The sequence below is a fragment of the Electrona antarctica genome (genome assembly GCF_951216825.1).
Source record: "Electrona antarctica genome assembly, chromosome: 18".
Classification (NCBI taxonomy): Eukaryota; Metazoa; Chordata; class Actinopteri; order Myctophiformes; family Myctophidae; genus Electrona; species Electrona antarctica.
In genome coordinates, this window is record NC_136799.1 from 44,904,939 (window position 1) to 44,922,833 (window position 17,895).

General features: G+C 44.7%; 1 protein-coding gene across 2 annotated transcripts in view; it reads right to left on the reverse strand.

The window, feature by feature from the left end:
* The window catches only part of clmna (calmin a), a 97,893-nt gene extending 80,545 nt beyond the window's left edge, over nucleotides 1–17,348 (reverse strand). For both annotated transcript variants that reach the window (XM_079529005.1, XM_079529004.1), the window contains exon 1: nucleotides 16,939–17,348. In XM_079529005.1, the coding sequence (XP_079385131.1) occupies nucleotides 16,939–17,023 (85 nt within the window). In that variant the 5' untranslated portion in view covers nucleotides 17,024–17,348. The remainder of the gene's footprint in view (nucleotides 1–16,938) is intronic.
* Between the last annotated feature and the right edge of the window lie 547 nt (nucleotides 17,349–17,895).

Genomic DNA, 17,895 nt, shown 5'->3' on the forward strand with positions numbered 1-17,895 from the left:
GTATACTGTATGTGTGAACGGCTGGATCTCATGCCGTCTAGCCAAGCTAAACTAATAGAGGAGGAAACTAGGATGATTGTCAGGAGGATGTGTTTATTCTGTTTACTCCGTTGCACATCCGTTATCCACAAATCAAAGCATGTGGGGTTTTAAATTCATTAACTAAAGCATCCCCTAGTCATCCATCCATCCATCCATCTTCAAACCGCTTATCCGTAGTCGGGTCGCAGGGGGCAACAGCTCCACCAGAGAGCTCCAGACTTCCCTCTCCAGATCAACATTAGTGACTTCCTCCTGGGGGGGATCCCGAGGCGTTCCAATGTTCGATGAGTTTCCTCCAGCTGCGCCTTGGTCTCCTCCCAGTGGGGCGTGCCTCGAGGACCTCCCTAGGGAGACGCCCGAGAGGCATCCTAACCAGATGCCCCGAACCACCTAAGCTGGCACACTTCATGCACCATAGGTGAGAGTAGGAACACTTCATGCACCATAGGTGAGAGTAGGAACACTTCATGACCATAGGTGAGAGTAGGAACACTTCATGCACCATAGGTGAGAGTAGGAACACTTCATGCACCATAGGTGAGAGTAGGAACGAAGATTGCTCGGTAGACAGAGAGCTTTGCCTTCTGGCTCAACTCTCCTTTGTGTTGTGATTGTAGTTAGCCTCTCGCTCAGGTCACCCCTGAGGTTATCTGCTTAATAAACCGTGAAGCAACAAGACATTTTGAAAAGGCCCGTTTCGGTTAACAAGCGCAGCCGCTGCGTACACTACAGACAGACTCCATGCCAAAAATGGTGGATAATTAAATATTTTTAAGTGCTCGTTGGAAAATATCACTCAAAAGCCCTGCCTACCACCTGTTTTGAATTTGCACATAATGCACGAGGCAGCAGGAGGTTGCTTTACCAAAAAAAACGAGCGCGTCCAAACTCCCAACACAAACTCCAAAATCACCTGCAAGGAATGTCTTCACATGGAAATAGCTCATAACATCACAACGGTGGATTTTTATGAAACAAACGCTTTGCAGATATAGAAAGAGGATAATTCAAGCTTTTCATACAATGTTTGACGTCGTTTAATCCAATCAGATGGGACTTTTCTGTTTGGATGTATGGGCTGGGCTGTCAATGGGAAATTGCACCTAAGTTACCAGTTTACACCCTGCCATTAACGTGATGGCCGCGGTGTGCCGATGGTCAATGCAGGGTTAACCCCAGCTGTCAAAGTCAAGTCAAAGTCGTACGATTTGTCACACACGTTACCGCAGTGAAATTTGTTCTCTGCATTTGATTTGACCCATCTCTTGGAGCGGTGAGCCGCAGCCGACTACAAACCAAGACGAAAAATGTTCGTCGACTACCTTTTTTCACTGGCGAAAACTACATGGAAACTAGATGAAAACTAAGCTATGATGACTAAAACTAAGACTAAATATATTGACAATTTTGTCGACAAATAAAAAACTAGACTAAAATGTTAGCCCCCAATGCATTTCCAATGGAAGTCACATGGTTTGACCAAACATTTTTGTTTGATGGCTGTGTTCTGCCCCCCCCCCCCCCCCCCCCCCCCCTAAAAACAAGGCTCCAGACGTCCCCAAACAAACTGGTCAGGCTACTACTTTGGTCTTACTCCCCGAACCCACCTCACCCCTGCCCATTTTGACAGGCTGGAATGGCTTCGGGTTGACGACATGAGTTCAAGACACCAAGATACCCATTTACCTGTCTAAATAATTCCTTAATGTATGTCAACGAAGTCCACACACTCACGGCACAAGAGGGAGTTCAACAAACCACGTGCAACCCAGAACAAGGGACTGAATTAATTTTGCTCCTATGGCACTAACATGTGTTACGCCCTATGAACAGCCATTAAGACATGTGAATCCCTTGACTCCTTCAAAACTTGAGTTTTCCCCATACTGTACTATACATGTTTTTATTCTTCCCTTTTTTACTTTCTATATATGATGATTTCCTGTTTCTATAGAAGTGTATATTAAGTTCGTCTCTAAATGTTCAGATGAATTGAAAATGCCGGACCCTGTTGAGTGTCTGTGAGTGCTTGCCATTCTACATTACTGTGGAAATAAAAATGTCAACCAATCAGACAAGCCTTTAAATAAATCAGTATAACCACTTGTGTCTGTCTGCGCTTGGGAGGGAATTACATGCATACTAGTGTAGACAGTAACAGTTTTTTGGACAATAACAATTGCCTGCCGTGCCCGCGGCAATAGGTAAACTGTTAACCCATTCTGGGCGGGAATTCCCCTTTTTGGTGTTTTAAGCATTATGTCATACTTTAGCTATTGAAAAATAGCAGATCTACAAGCTCATAGCGCGGCACTCGGTGCCGCGCTATGAGCTTGTAGATCTGCACCGAGTGCCGCGCTATGAGCTTGTAGATCTGCTATTTTTTTTAAATCGTGCAAATGTAGTGCAAATCTTTCAATATATATTACTTCACAGCGAAAGGTTTTTAACTCAAACCTTTGCTTCTTGGAGGTCCCTGGAACAACATATTTTCAGATGGGGGTCGGCGGCCAAATGCATATAATCCTGGGGGTCCTTGACATGATAATATTGAGCACCACTGATATAGAAACATAGGGTTTTTCCGAAAACTGTCAGGATTTAGAAGACATTTGTAGAATCGTCCTCAGGTCTAAATGGGTAGCTCAGTTTTTTGGTCATCACGGATTATTTCCCAAATGATCATTAATAATAACAAAGATGACACATTCTGCTCAATGTTTTTGATTCCTTATTTCTTTTCTTACCCACTTATTTCTGTTCTCTTTCTAGAAATAATCCAAGCGATGGAGCTTGCAAAAACATGAATTTCCCCCCTACTAACCAGTAATGTGACGGTAAAGATGATTCTGAGATCATCCGTCTCCACTAACAACAAAATCAGGCATCTGTGTCATTGTAGATGTTAGTGTTGGCTATTAGAAAGTGCAGATATACAAGCTTGCAGTGTGAGAACTACTGATTTAGAACGCAGAATGTAGAATCCACTTCAGGTCAGTGTTGATTTCGTCGACTAAAACTAAAGACGACTGTTCGTCAACTACCTTTTTTCACTGAACTAAATGCAATGGAAACTGAATGAAAGCTAAGCTATGATGACTAAAACTAAGACCAAATATACTGACAAATTCGTCAACAAATAAAAACTAGACTAAAATGTTAGGGACTAGTGGACAAGAGATCCAGTATTAGTAGCAGATCTACAAGCTCACAACACGTCTTAACACGAAGCCCGCCAGAAACGGCGAACACGGAGGGTTAAATTAGGACCCTAGCCCGCCAAACACGAGACTCTCGTGTTCCAGGGTTTACATTCTTTAATCCATGTTTAGATACGATTGTATCGTTAGCCACCGCTCGCTAACACACCAACACCAAGTAGGACAGTGGCCGCGGCCATTTTGAAAATGCGCACGCATCCACTTCCATTCTAAGCCCTGCATTTCAAGCTCTGTATCTCAGAAACGACATTGAGGGGAGGTTTCTGGCCCAGACAAGCGTTTTCAACGGCCTGTAGCAGGCGCTGTGATACTCGCGGTCGGGTTTTTCCACCACCGACCGAGAGAACAACAACCTGTCAAGACACCACACACATCAGTTTGTCACTGTAACATGCGATTACGGATATTTGGATCTTCAAAGTTAAGTGTTACGTGCGATAAAACCTTGGCAATACGCTATTAATTAATGGTGGCGGGTAGACGGTTAAACGGTCAAGGTGGTGGCATTTGTTTAGTTCCTGTCCTGATGCATTGTGGGGGCGCAACATGTCTTATCAAGAACACACGGCCACATGTTGATTTTCTCCTAACTTCCCACATCACCTGTACAGACTGGAAAACACCACGAAGCCAAGGATCGCTCAACACTTGTGTGTATTTTCAGACAGTGGAGGGCAAAAGTCTGTCTTGAAGATAAAAGATACACAGAGAGAGAGAGAGAGAGAGAGAGAGAGAGCAACAAACCGCAAAGGGAACATGGTATGACTGATTCTTCAGATCAAATCAAAAGCCCATCATCTTAACCCATTTTGGGCGGGAACCCCTTTTGGTCTTTTAAGAATTAAGTTGTACTTTAGCTGTTGAAAAATAGGTCTGCTATTTTTTAATCGTGAAAATGTGGCCCAAATGTTTGAATATCTTCTTTCAGAGAAGAACTTTTTATTTATTTATTTTTTTATGTTTTTTTTTTGGCTTTCGCCTTTATTTGATATATTTTATGGAGGGACAGACAGTAGGCTGACAGGAAATGGGGAGAGAGATGGGGGGGGGGGGGGGGGGGGAGACATGCAGTAAAGGCCGTCGGGATCGGGAGTCGAACCCGCGGCACACTGCCAGACTGGATTTAATACCAGCCAAGGTGCCTGGACCACTGAGCCATGGCCCAGGCCGGAGCGAACGTTTTTAACTCCAATCTTGACATAAAAATGTTTGAGAACGACCGACATAGAAACATAGGGTTTTTCAGAAAACTGTCAAGATTTAGAAGACATTTTGTAGAATCGTCCTCGGGTGTAAGTGGGCTAAAGCAGGGGTTCTCAACGTTTTTGGCCGGGGACCCCTGGAAATGCTTTGGCAATGTCTCGGGACCCCCGCCCCGCACCCTCCCGACCCCCAATATAAATTGACCCCTTTTGGTGTTTTAAGCATTATGTTATAATTTAGCTATTGAAAAATATCAGATCTACAAGCTCATAGCGCGCCACCGAGTGGCGCGCTACGAGCTTGTAGGTCTGCTATTTTTGAAAAATCGTGAAAATAAAATTAAAAAAAAAATCTTTTTTTTTAAAAATAATTTGGGGACCCCCTAAAATAATTTGGCGACCCCCCGAGGGGTCGCGACCCATGGGTTGAGAACCCATGGGCTAAAGGAAGCCTTCGTTTGAATGGTCTCCCGGGAAGCAGCAGTCGAATGCGGGCGCTCCTCGGAGTCGGCGCATCGCTATATCTTCCGCATTCCAAAAGGATGACACAGACCAGGAAGCCTCCCTCATGAAGCTCATATGGGCTGCGATGGATCTGATAAGATCCTGCAGCGCTGGAGAGGCTATAATAACCTATTTGGACCTGAGAAAAGATCCTACAAAATGTCTTCGAAAACATGACAGAAATATGTTTCTATATCAGTGGTTCTCAAACTATTTCATGTCAGCGACCCCCGGAATTTATATGTAATTGGCCACCGACGCCCATCTGAAAATATGTTGTTCCTGCTTTGGGGTTTAAAACGCTCTGAAAGAATATATATTCAAAGATTTGAGTTTAAAACGCTCTGAAAGAATATATATATTCAAAGATTTGAGTTAAAAACGCTCTGAAAGAATATATATATTCAAAGATTTGGAGTTTAAAACGCTCTGAAAGAATATATATTCAAAGATTTGGAGTTTAAAACGCTCTGAAAGAATATATATTCAAACATTTGAGTTTCTGAAAGAATATATATTCAAAGATTTTTGCCACATTCTCACGATTTTCCAAAAAATAGCAGACCTACAAGCTCATAGCGCGCCACCGGGTGGCGCGCTATGAGCTTGTAGATCTGCTATTTTTCAATAGCTAAAGTATAACATAATGCTGAAAACACCAAAAGGGGTTCCCGCCCAGAATGGGATAATAAAGACACTGCTGCTCCTGTCTGTGACCAAGCCCCCGAACACAAGGATGAGATCCACAGATTGCACCCGCACTCGTAATTTAATATGAATTGAACCGCTGCTCCTGGAGTGTGTTAACCCATTTAGACATTTAACCTCATACATTTTCATGTCAAGGACCCCCAAAAATATCTGTATTTGGCCGCCGACCCTCATCTGAAAACATGTTCTTTCAGGGGAACCCCCCCCCCCCCCAGAAGCAAAGATTTGAGTTAAAAAACTTTCGCTCTGAAAGAAGATATATTCAATGATTTGCGCCACATTCTCACGATTTTTCAAAAATAGCAGACCTACAAGCTCGTAGCGCGGCACGCTATGAGCTTGTAGGTCTGCTATTTTTCAATAGCTAAAGTATAACATAATGCTTAGTTAAAACACCAAAAGGGGGTTCCCGTACAAAATGGGTTAATGACGGTCCTGCTCTTTCCTCGAAGTCAGCAGAGATTCAAATGCATGTGTAATGACGGCGTAAAACTTTAATGAACAGGAGGACGAAAAACGGTGTCAAAACGGAACCATGAGTTAGAAAAAGGAACTATAGGAGGGGGGGGGAAAAAACAGGTCCCCGCCATGCAGGTCAGATAAGTAGTTATTGTGGGCCAGCAATGTTCATAATTCGCCGATCAGGATGGAATATGAAAGGTTGTAGGAGTAATATAGAAAAATAATGTTTTTGCAAAAAGCAGGTTCTGCTCTGTCGTCCAGGGAGTGTGTGTGGAGCGTGTGTGCACATATCCAACGATGCCGGAGATTTCTCGCACGCACGCACGCACGCACACACGCACACACGCACACACGCACACACACACACACACACACACACACACACACACACACACACACACACACACACACACACACACACACACACACACACACACACACACACAGCCTTCGGCTTGGCGGACACAATAACTGGAGATTAGATATATGATATCAGCCATTATTTTACTTTTTTGGTGACACTGATTTCGGCAATTACAGTGTATGCAGCTGATGTGTCCCGATTTCTGAAATAGCCAAGCTCACAAATGCATGGCTTTGTGACGCACTGTGACTGAGCTTGTAGATTGGCTATTTTTTATCTATTGGCTATTTTTATCTATGAAAAGGTTATTGGTGTTTTTTTTAAGCTTATAAGTTCAATAGAAATGTCACCCAAATCTAAGGTTTTTAAATTTATTTCAACTGTAACCTTTTTTCCTACAAAATATCGGTTAAAACTTTGGTAATACTGTGTGGACTCATCATCGGACTGAAAAAGTAGGGCAATCTGTTGGGCTCTCCTGGAGATCAGACCAAACCGTTGAAAAGCCACGGCCGACCAGGCTGAACCGGTGCCGTTATTATGAACCCGGTACTGTAACTCCACTCCAGTCGGGGATAGAGGAGCATTTTTCCTGGAGCCAAGCAGGAGAGCCACCTGTGTCTAATAAAAACAGGCCTTTTCAAAGCAGTTCTAGACATCCACACAAAGGCTGAGCTCACTCAGGCTTACGTCACTCTCTCTCTCTCTCTCTCTCTCTCTCTCTTTCAGTCAAGTTTCATCCGACAATATAAACCACTGACCTTTCCAAGTGAACTGTGGTATTTTTAGAGGGGAGTAAACTGGCCCCTGCTTCATAAAAAAAAAAAAAAAAGGTTAAATAGCTTTTGTTTTACAGGCTTGCTTTTCCTTCTTGCTGATCACTTAACTTAAGCACATTCCCCAAATGGGCCCATTTTCACTCACCGTTGCAAGTAATCACACGTGCAACAGTGAAAGCACTGTGTGGGCCTCGAGCTGGCCGAGAGACGCTAGCGTACAGCGGTGGTGGAAAAAGTACTCAATTGTTTTACTTAAGTAAAAGTACCAATACTGCAATTTAGAACTATACTTCGTTACAAGCAAAAGTACGGAATTGAAAATGTACTTGAGTAAAAGTACAAAAGTATCGGCATCAAAATGTACTTACTAAAAGTAAAAGTACTCAATGTGTTCAAAATGTGTTCAAAATGTGTACAAAATCTATTGAAAATAGCAGATCTACAAGCTCACAATGCGTCACGCTGCGACGCATTGTGAGCTTGTAGACCGGCTATTTTCAAATGGCCGAAATGTATAGGGTTGAAGAAAGTGGTAATGTATGTTTTCTAATCAAAATTAAAATCTCCAAAGTAACTAGCAACTAAAGTTTTCAAATAATTGTAGTGGAGTAAAAGTACAAATTTCGACTCTGAGATGTAGAGGAGTAGAAGTACTGGAAATCGGAAATACTCAAGTAAAGTACAAATACCTCAAAATTGTACTTAAGTACAGTACTTAAGTAAAAGTACTTAGTTACTTTACACTACTGGTGTACAGCCTCCATTTCACCCTTTGAGATGGAAGCTGTATAGGTGCAGCATGACCACAAAAATACTTCATAGTAGGGCTACGACTACAGATAATGTCATGCAAAATCCATTCCGGTTTCATAATTGATTACACAGATTAGTTCGATTAACCTTCGCACCCCCTACTTGATATGAATTGTATAGAGGGAGTGCCAGAGCTGATACGCTACGGGAACGGGTGACGAGTGGGAATACCATCGCAAGAACCTGTGGGTTCTGTGGAGGTAACGTCGTGAGCCGACTAAACGTATCTCAACCACTTGCCATCTAGCCTGGGGTCCACTCTGTGCTTTCTATGGCGTAGGCAGCTCCCGGCAGGATCCGCCGGGAGAATCGACGTAGACGCAGCTGCGCGACATGAGACTAACTAATTATTTAGAGCGACAGAGAGAGAGTGTGTGTACGTGTGTGTGTCAATTTAACCCATTTTGACCCGGGATCAGATTCTAAAAATGTCTTCTACATCCTGACAGTTTTCTGAAAAAGCTATGTTTCTATGTCAGTCGTTCTTCGATTTTTCAAAAATAGCAGACCTACAAGCTCGTAGCGCGCCACTCGGTGGCGCGCTATGAGCTTGTAGATCTGCTATTTTTCAATAGCTAAAGCATAACATAATGCTAACACCAAAAGGGGTTCCCGCCCAAAATGGGTTTAACAAAGGTGCAGACGATCAGAAATCAGCAGAGAGCGATCGACGTTTGCGCTATACTCTATGCCGTATTGAAGTGGACTCTTTCCCAGACTTTTTTTCTCCTTCTCCCTGGAAATAAAAACGTCTGGGTTTCCGAGGCTACTTGCCATCTGAATCAGATACGTTTTCAAATGGCACACAGGCCCGAACAGACGCTGAATCTCCAACGTTCCGTGGTGTCGGTCGGTGTGCTAGTACTGAGCAGAGTTCATGGGATGCCTGCAGAGTACCTGCCAGTAGCCAGGTGCTTGGGAAAAAAAGCCATATATGGCTCAGTCAGCTCTGGTGTCACTTCCTACAACCGGTTTCACGAGCAGAAAATGCTCCACATCTCCAGACAAAGCATAGTTTCATACATACGTACTGTACGTATTCAGGGCCGTTTAATCTGGAATGATCTACCTTTGACCATAAGAGGTTGTCCTTCATTTCCATCCTTTTACCCATTTAGGCCTGACGTCAACATTTTAAAAAATGTCTTCTAAATCCTGACAGTTTTCAGAAATACCCGTTTCTATATCAGTGGTGCTCAATATTTCATGTCAAGGACCCCAAAAATGATATATGTTATTCCAGGAACCGCACCAGAAGCAAAGATTTGAGTTAAAACGTTCGCTGTGAAAGAATAGATAGAACAATAGATTTGGGCGACATTTTCAAGATTTTTCAAAAATAGCAGACCTACAAGCTCGTAGCGCGGCACTCGGTGCCGCGCTACGAGCTTGTAGATCTGCTATTTTTCAATAGCTAAAGTATAACATAATGCTTAAAACACCAAAAGGGGTTCCCGCCCAAAATGGGTTTAAGTTCAATCTAAAGAAAATGATTACTCGACAAGCAAACCCGTGACCGTGTGAAGTCTAGTCCGGTGCACTTTGACAGCGTATCCTACTTTAAATTACTTGAAAGCAATACTGCACTTTATGCACAAGTTACTTCAGTTAGAAATCTGTATTGCCCTATAAAACGCTGCTAAACCATATACAGTAGATGTACTTTACACCTTTATGTTTTTATGCATTGTTTTGTTTCCTAATGTATTCCACTGTCTAAATCCGGTGTGTACGTTGCATTCATATGTAATGTCCATTTAGCCTTTGCAAAACCTATGTTTCTATGTCAGTGTGGTGCACAACCTTTTTCATGTCAAGGACCCCCAGAATTATCTGCATTTGGCTGCGGACCCCCATCTGAAAATATGTTGTTCCAGGGACCCTCCCCAGGAGCTAATATTTGAGTGGCTCGTAGCGCGGCACCGAGTGCTGACGTATGATCATAAGACAAGAAATGTTTTGCCATTATTGATAGATTACAGTAGGCCGACAGGAAATTGGGAGAGAGAGAGAGAGAGAGAGAGAGAGAGAGAGAGAGAAGGTCGTCGGTATAGGGACCTTAGAGTATATATGAATAGAGACGGCACCCGCGTTCTCCTCCCATCCACTTGCATTAAGTTGCTCAAAAGCGCATGAGGCGATTTCACTCCTCCTTCCGGGTAGGAACAGAGTGCATTCTGGGATGGATTGGGTTCAAACACATGAACGAGCTGCCGCTGACTATCATTGCAGGCATTCAGCGTTCACGTGTCATCGTGAACGTGCACAATGATAGTCAACGGACCAGCGCGTTCATGTGTTTGGGCCCACGCTGCAATACCACATTCGGCCACTATGTCCATTTCGCCTCAGGGTTTCATCCGTGTGCCGTCTCTATTCATATATACTCTAAGATCGGGGGACTCGAACCCGCGACGCGCTATAGCTGTCAGGCTGGATCACCAGCCTCGGTGCCCAGGCGGCTACAGTTGGAGGCCATCGATATTGTCCTTTTCTTTTTGCTGAGGTTTGCGTGATCTGCGCAAAACCCCTTTTGGTGTTTTAAACATTATGTTATAATTTAGCTATTGAAAAATAGCAGATCTACAAGCTCATAGCGCGCCACCGAGTGGCGCGCTACGAGCTTGTAGGTCTGCTATTTTTGAAAAATCGTGAAAATATTTATTCCAGAAAACTGGAGGATTTAGAAGGATTTCTTTTAAATTTTGAGGTCAGGCCTAAATGGATCAAATGATAAGGGACAATATCGGTGGCACCCAACTGTACGCCAGCCAGCCATGTGTTTTTTATGCATGGCCCCAAAGTCTGTGCGTCAGTGAGACAACAGTGAGACAACAGTGAGACAACAGTGAGACAACACAACTAGGCTATGCTGCTCTCCTGCTGAAAGCATCCGAGTCGGAGCGAGCATCCGACAGGATCACACTGTTAACATGCCTTCTTACGTAAACAGCACTAGCCGAGAACGCCGAGCTCTCTATGCTGCACCGACCGTATTCCCCACGGACCCTCCCCGCCCACCACCACCACCCGGTCCACCGCATGCATCCGAGGAGAGAAATACAGCAGGCACCTTAACCCATTTAGGCCTTTTTTTTTTTAAAGGTATTTTTAAAATGTTTTTTTTTTTCCTGAAAAACCGCATGTTTCTATATCAGTGGTTCTCAATATATCATGTCAAGGACCCCAAAAATTATATGTAATATGCCACCGACCCCCATCTGAAAATATGTTGTTCCAGGGACCTCCCCCCAGAAGCAAAGACATGAGTTAAAAACGTTCACTCTGAAAGAATATATTCAAAGATTTGCGCCACATTTTAACGATTTTTCAAAAATAGCAGACCTACAAGCTCATAGTGCGGCACTCGGTGCCGCGCTATGAGCTTGTAGATCTGCTATTTTTCAATAGCTAAAGTATAACATAATGCTTTAAAACACCAAAAGGGGGTTCCCGCCCAGAATGGATTAAGAGAGAGAGAAACAGGTTCCACGGACTAAAATAGACAGCCGGTGCGTGCACAAGTATAGGGCCCGGGCAGGCGCTCTCAGACGGAGAGGGGGGGGGAGGCAAGCAATCCTCGCGTTGGCGAAGAAGAGGTCAGGACAGTCACCTTCTGTTCAGGGCCAAGGAATGAGGGCTAAAGATGGAATGTATTATAAACTGCAGCATGAAATCCTATAGTCTCGAGTCTCGACCGATTCGACGCGAAGAAGAAGCTGCCTTTTCTCTGCAAGATCACATAGGTGTTTCATGTCATTTTTTTGAGTGGTGTAAACCACTCCTACAACTGGCTTTGTTAGTGCAGAAAAAATGAGCATGGTTGCTATGTTCACCCTGTTCACCCGGGTGTGATTTCATTACGTCAGACATGATTTTTGAGTGGTGTAAACCACTCCTACAACTGGCTTTGTTAGTCTGTGCAGAAAAAATGAGCATGGTTGCTATGTTCACCCTGTTCACCCGGGTGTGATTTCATTACGTCAGACATGATTTCATTACGTCAGACAGGCTATATAAGACCTTACACCACTCGGTTCACACGGGTGTGATTTTTATGTTTTGTACGGTTTATTTTACCACTTTACTTTATCCTTTAGCTGTTGGAAAAATAGCAGATCTACAAGCTCGTAGCGCGGCACCGAGTGGCACGCTACGAACTTGTACTGTAGGTCTGCTATTTTTGAAAAATCGTGAAAATGTGGCGCAAATCTTTGGATATATATTCTTTCAGAGCGAACGCATTTAACTCAAATCTCTGCTTCTGGGGGAGGTCCCGGGAACAACATATTTTCAGATGGGGGGGTCGGCGGCCAATTACATATATTTTTGGGGGTCCTTGACATGAAAATGTTTGAGAACCACTGACACAGAAACAGAGGATTTTTCAAGAAAACTGTCAGGATTTAGAAGACATTAAGTAGAATCGTTCCCAGGTCTAAATGGGTTAATTCCCTGTTTTATGTGGCTATAGCCGAGGCCAAAAAACAACAAACTATCGCTGATGAGTAGTAGACCTTCGGGGGATCAGCACAAAAAAAGATACAAATGCATCGATTGTCGCAGATGAAGGGGAAATCCGAGACCCTCGCAGATGCAGCGTCCCAGGAATGATGACCGTGGATATATGGATAGAGGAAACAAAATCGAAGAAAAAAAAACTAAGAAGGTGGCCGACGATCATGAACCCAAAAGAACTCTGTTCTTTCCAACCCCCTGAAACATTACTTTAACCTCCAGAAACCTCATATCAGAGCAGAGAGAGGGTTGTCTGAAAGCCTCGGCGCTGTGCGATCCGACTCCGCGGGTCCTTCCAGCACTTGGCTCGGCGGATGCAGGGGGGGGCGGGCCGGGCCGCCTTGGGCACGCGTTCAAGAACGACGCACAAAGTGTGAGCGGGACAGGCATGTCTCCTCTGCTGAGAAATCAGTGCCGTGGCTGTGTCTCAGACACAGGCCAGCCTCTGTTTGTCCACCCAGCAGGGTGTCAAGTGCACAGTCAGCGTGGGACAAACTTCCTCTCTACCCCGCTTTGTGTTGAACTTCACTTTTTTAGGTACAGTATACTGTAGTTCTTGTAGCTCTGTGCCCGGCCATTTCTTCTTCTTCTTCTTCTTCTTCTTCAACAGATGTTTTGGCCACTCAGAGTAGAGACGTTAAGTATGCTGCGCACACACCAGGACTGGCCATGCACGCGCGCACGCACGCACGCACGCACCAGCTAGACCGTTTCAAATGCGATCCCACGCTCTCAGGGCACAGATACACACAGAGAGAAACGCTAAGACAGACAGACAGACAGTCACAAAAGGTCGTATTGGGGGCCTGAAATCCCACCTATAAGGCCAAACAGGGTTTATGTTCATCCCGGCAACGAAGGATGCACGGCATTGATTAAGGCTGTTCATGCATCATTCATGGGGCCGAACTTGCAAGTCTCTCCCTCCCTCCCTCCCTCCGGTATCGTGTGTGTGTGTGTGTGTGTGTGTGTGTGTGTGTGTGTGTGTGTGTGTGTGTGCAGCCCTTGTTAAAAACTGCAAAATCATATGAAGGCAGGCAGAATGTAATGCAACTCACCAGAGAGCTACTCTGAAACCCAGTTCAGAGCAAGGGGGAGTGGAACATTATAGGACGGAGAGGGAGAGAGGTGTGTGTGTGTGTGTGTGTGTGTGTGTGTGTGTGTGTGTGTGTGTGTGTGTGTGTGTGTGTGTGTGTGTGTGTGTGTGTGTGTGTGTGTGTGTGTGTGTGTGTGTGTGTGTGTGTGTGTGTGTGTGTGTGTGTGTGTGTGTGCGCGCGCGTGCGTGCGTGCGTGTGCTGTGTGTGTGTGTGTGTGTGTGTGTGTGTGAGAGAGAGAGAGAGGTTTTGTGATTACCCCGTGTTCTCTGTGAGGCAATTAATCATGTATTTTTAATTATTTATTTCTGTAAGCCAATGAGCGGTGAGTTTGAGCACCGTGTGTGTATATGAGAGAGAGAGAGAGAGAGAGAGAGAGAGAGAGCTCTGGCCACTTTCTTCTAAAAATGCACCCACAGCCCACCGACTTTTTAGAGAGAAGCCTGCATCATAATGAGGTGTGTGTGTGTGTGGGGGACGGGACGGGACGGGGGCTTGTTTGTGTTTGTGTGTGTGTGTGTGTGTGTGTGTGTGTGTGTGTGTGTGTGTGTGTGTGTGTGTGTGTGTGTGTGTGTGTGTGTGTGTGTGTGTGTGTGTGTGTGGAGGGGGGACCTATAGCTCCAAGATTATAGCAGAGGGCACTGCTCTCTTCATCTCTCTCTCTCTCTCTCTCTCTCTCTCTCTAGGGAGTGTGTTATGTAAGACCCTCCAGGCCATTGTTTTTAGTGCGATGGCTCCCACCACTAACATCTTTCTTCTTGCAAAAATATATATATATATATATAAAAAGCAGCTACTTGTCGCATGTTTCGGGCGAGACACGCACGGTCTCACGGAGAACGCAGAGATCATACAGACGTCTCCTGGGTCATTTCAAGAGACTGGACAGTGTGCTCTACATCAGGGGTTCTCAACCCGTGGGTCGCGACCCCTCGAGGGTTTGGTTTTTTTTGCAACTGAATGGCTGTAAAGTGGAAATGAAGAGTTTACATATAGTACACATAGTACATGCATACACCTTCCCTAATGATTATGGTTTTAGTATTTATTCATGGTGTATTGTCTCTATTATTAAGGTTATTGTAACAGTCAATTTATATGGTAGCACTTGGGGTCGGAAGGGGGCGGGGCGGGGGTTCTGAGACGTTGCCAAAGCATTTTCGGGGGTCCCCGGCCAAAAAGGTTGAGAACCCCTGCTCTACATTAGCCCGTTCTGGACGGGAACCCCCCTTATGGTGCTGGAAAAGCATTATGTTATACTTTAGATGTTGAAAAAATAGCAGATCTACAAGCTCATAGCGCGGCACTACGAGCTTGTAGATCTGCTATTTTTGAGTGGTGTAAACCACTCCTACAACTGGCTTTGTTAGTCTGTCTGTGCATGAAAAATGAGCATGGTTGCTATGGTCATCCAGTTCACACGGGTGTGATTTCATTACGTCAGACATTACGTCAGACCACAGCTGATCAGTCTATATAAGACCTTACACCACTCAGTTCACACGGGTGTGATTTTTTTTTTTAATCGTGAAAAATGTGGCGCAAATCTTCGAATATATGTTCTTTCAGAGCGAACGTTTTTTTAACTAAAATCTTTGCTTCTGGGGGGGAGGTCCACTGGAACATATTTTGAGATGGGGGCCAATTACATATATTTGTGGGGGTCCTTGACATGAAATAGTCTGAGAACCACTGACATAGAATTTAGAAACATAGGGTTTTTCAGAAAACTGTCATGATTTAGAAGACATTCGTAGAATCGAGCTCAGGTCTAAATGGGTTAAACTAGTAGTGTCTAACATGGAGAGGCTACAGTACACACAGCCCAACGTCACCCCTATTGATAATGATAAGCTCATAAACTACGCTGCATACATGTGCTCATTACATAACATATACACACGTCTATAATTCTGTAATTGTGAGGTAATAATGTGATTACTACTCTGCTAATTCGATTGTTGTATTAACTAAAATGGTCTAAAATACAATTAGGCCCTCTCTCTGCATGAAGTTCATGCAGAGAGAGGGGCCTAATTGTATTTTAGCCGTCCGTGTCTGTGCCTGTATACCAAAACATAGTAGACACTGGGGTGCTTTGAAACGCTGTTTGTTTACAGTCTTGTCTATTAGAGGCATTATGGATGAACTGGTTCCGTGAGAGAGAGACCCTAAACACAGAGCTTTCATTCTAATCTACAGCACTCATTAAATCAATTCCTTCCACTTTGCTGAGCAATTGCCATGCCTGCCTCCATATAGGCTACAGCATGGAGATTACTGTTACTGTATAGTGTTGTTGTTTTTTTGAGCAATCTAGGCTCCAGTACTCCAACAGGTGAACTGCTGCAAGTCTCCCTGCAACAACAATAGTGACTATAGTGTAGTGACAACTGCATTCAAAAAGGCATGAGATTAGACCAAAAGTATAAACATTGGAAGGAGGTTTTCTTTGGGGGGGGGGGGGGGCGTTTGTTGGACTTTTGACCACTAAACAACAAGCTTTGCTGCAGTGCATTGACAACGGTCCCAGATTCCCCCCACCACCACCATGTCCATATAAGACTACTGTATTTTATAGTACTGTGTTTTAAGCATTATGTGTATATACTTGCGGCTACGAGCTTGTAGGTCTGCTATTTTAGAAAAATCGTGCATGCCGTTCTTCTCGCATGTTTGGTGCAGCTATAGGGCAGGCAGTCCGCAATATGGGTAAAGGGGGTGGGGGGCAAAAAGAAAAAACCATGGAGACAAAATAACAAAGAAAGTGAAAGTTGGAACAGCTTGCACTGTGCACATAAATTCCCCCCAAAAAAGGACTTTGTTTTCCCCCCACCAGTGCACCACCCCCATTAAACCAACGTCAACTACCTAGTAGAAGAACTGCATTGATCTCTGTCTGAATGCAAAGTGTGGTCCCGGTCCCGTCCGGGGATTTGAAGGGGTTCCAAAAAATATACATGGAACTCTGACTGCGGGGTCTACTCTATATAGTCTGCACTCTGCAGTAACTCTGAGAGCGTGCGTGTGAACCAAATGGACCCCGCAACAATCAAGGGTCCATTCGGTTCCATCATGTGCACGCTCTTCAGTCAAGAGAGTTATTACGGGGGGTCTCCGTCCGTCCTCCAAACCAAAAGGGTCGAAGTGGAGGAGAACCCATAATGATTCTCTCTAGTCTCACCCCATCCTCCTGCATGCATGCACGGTCCCTGGATTCCTTCTTACCTTGAAGGTTCTGCACTCGGATGTCGCTGATCTGTCCGATCAACTCCTCGCGTTCGAACCAGCCTTCCCACTCGTGTCCGGCCATGATCTGGAGGAGGAGGAGGTCTGGGAGGACCCCACGACCACCACCACCACCACCACCACGGGGAAGTTAAAAAGAAATATCCACGGGTTTTATATTAAAGAAAAGGTCGATCAATGGTGGGTTTTTGCTTCGTTTAAAGCGGCGCGTGTCCTCCTCCTCCTCCTCCTCCTCCGCAGCCTAGTGATCGGTCCCACAGTATAGTGCTGCTGCCTGGAGGCTCTTCTTGTGGCGGAGAGAGGATATTCTTTAATGATATAAATCTAACCAAAATGTTGTTTTCTTGGCACCCCTGTCTGTCCCCTGGCTCCTCCGGGCATTGTTTTGTGTCGCTGAGTTTCTCTCGCTCTCTGCTCTCTCTCCCACCACACACACACCACCACACCGTGACGTAGAAAGGAGGAGGTAACAGCTTAGAAGAGGGGGAGAGAGAGAGGCGGCCGAAGTGCTGCAGCACCTGGTTGGTGTTTGCATGCAGAGAGAGAGAGAGAGAGAGAGAGAGAGAGAGAGAGAGAGAGGGAGAGAGAGAGAGAGAGAGAGAGAGAGAGGTGGTGGGATGGAGAAATCCCCAATGCATACGGCACAGAGCTGCATGGTAGAGAGTGCACCGCCCCGCCCACCAGTAGTGGTGGAGTCGGTCGGCACTTGGCAGTAACTGAGTACATTTTAATTGTTTTTAGTTTTTCTTCTGTTTTGCATGCTCATCATCACCGATCAGCTACATTAGAAATATTGCCTGCCGACTTTTGACTCCACTATCCCTACATTTCTTGAAAGGGACTCATGCAGTATACTAGGATCCAAACTTACAAAAATATATATTTTATTATGAATTAAAGGAGCTTTCAGTGATTTGGGGGATTAAAAAAAAAAAG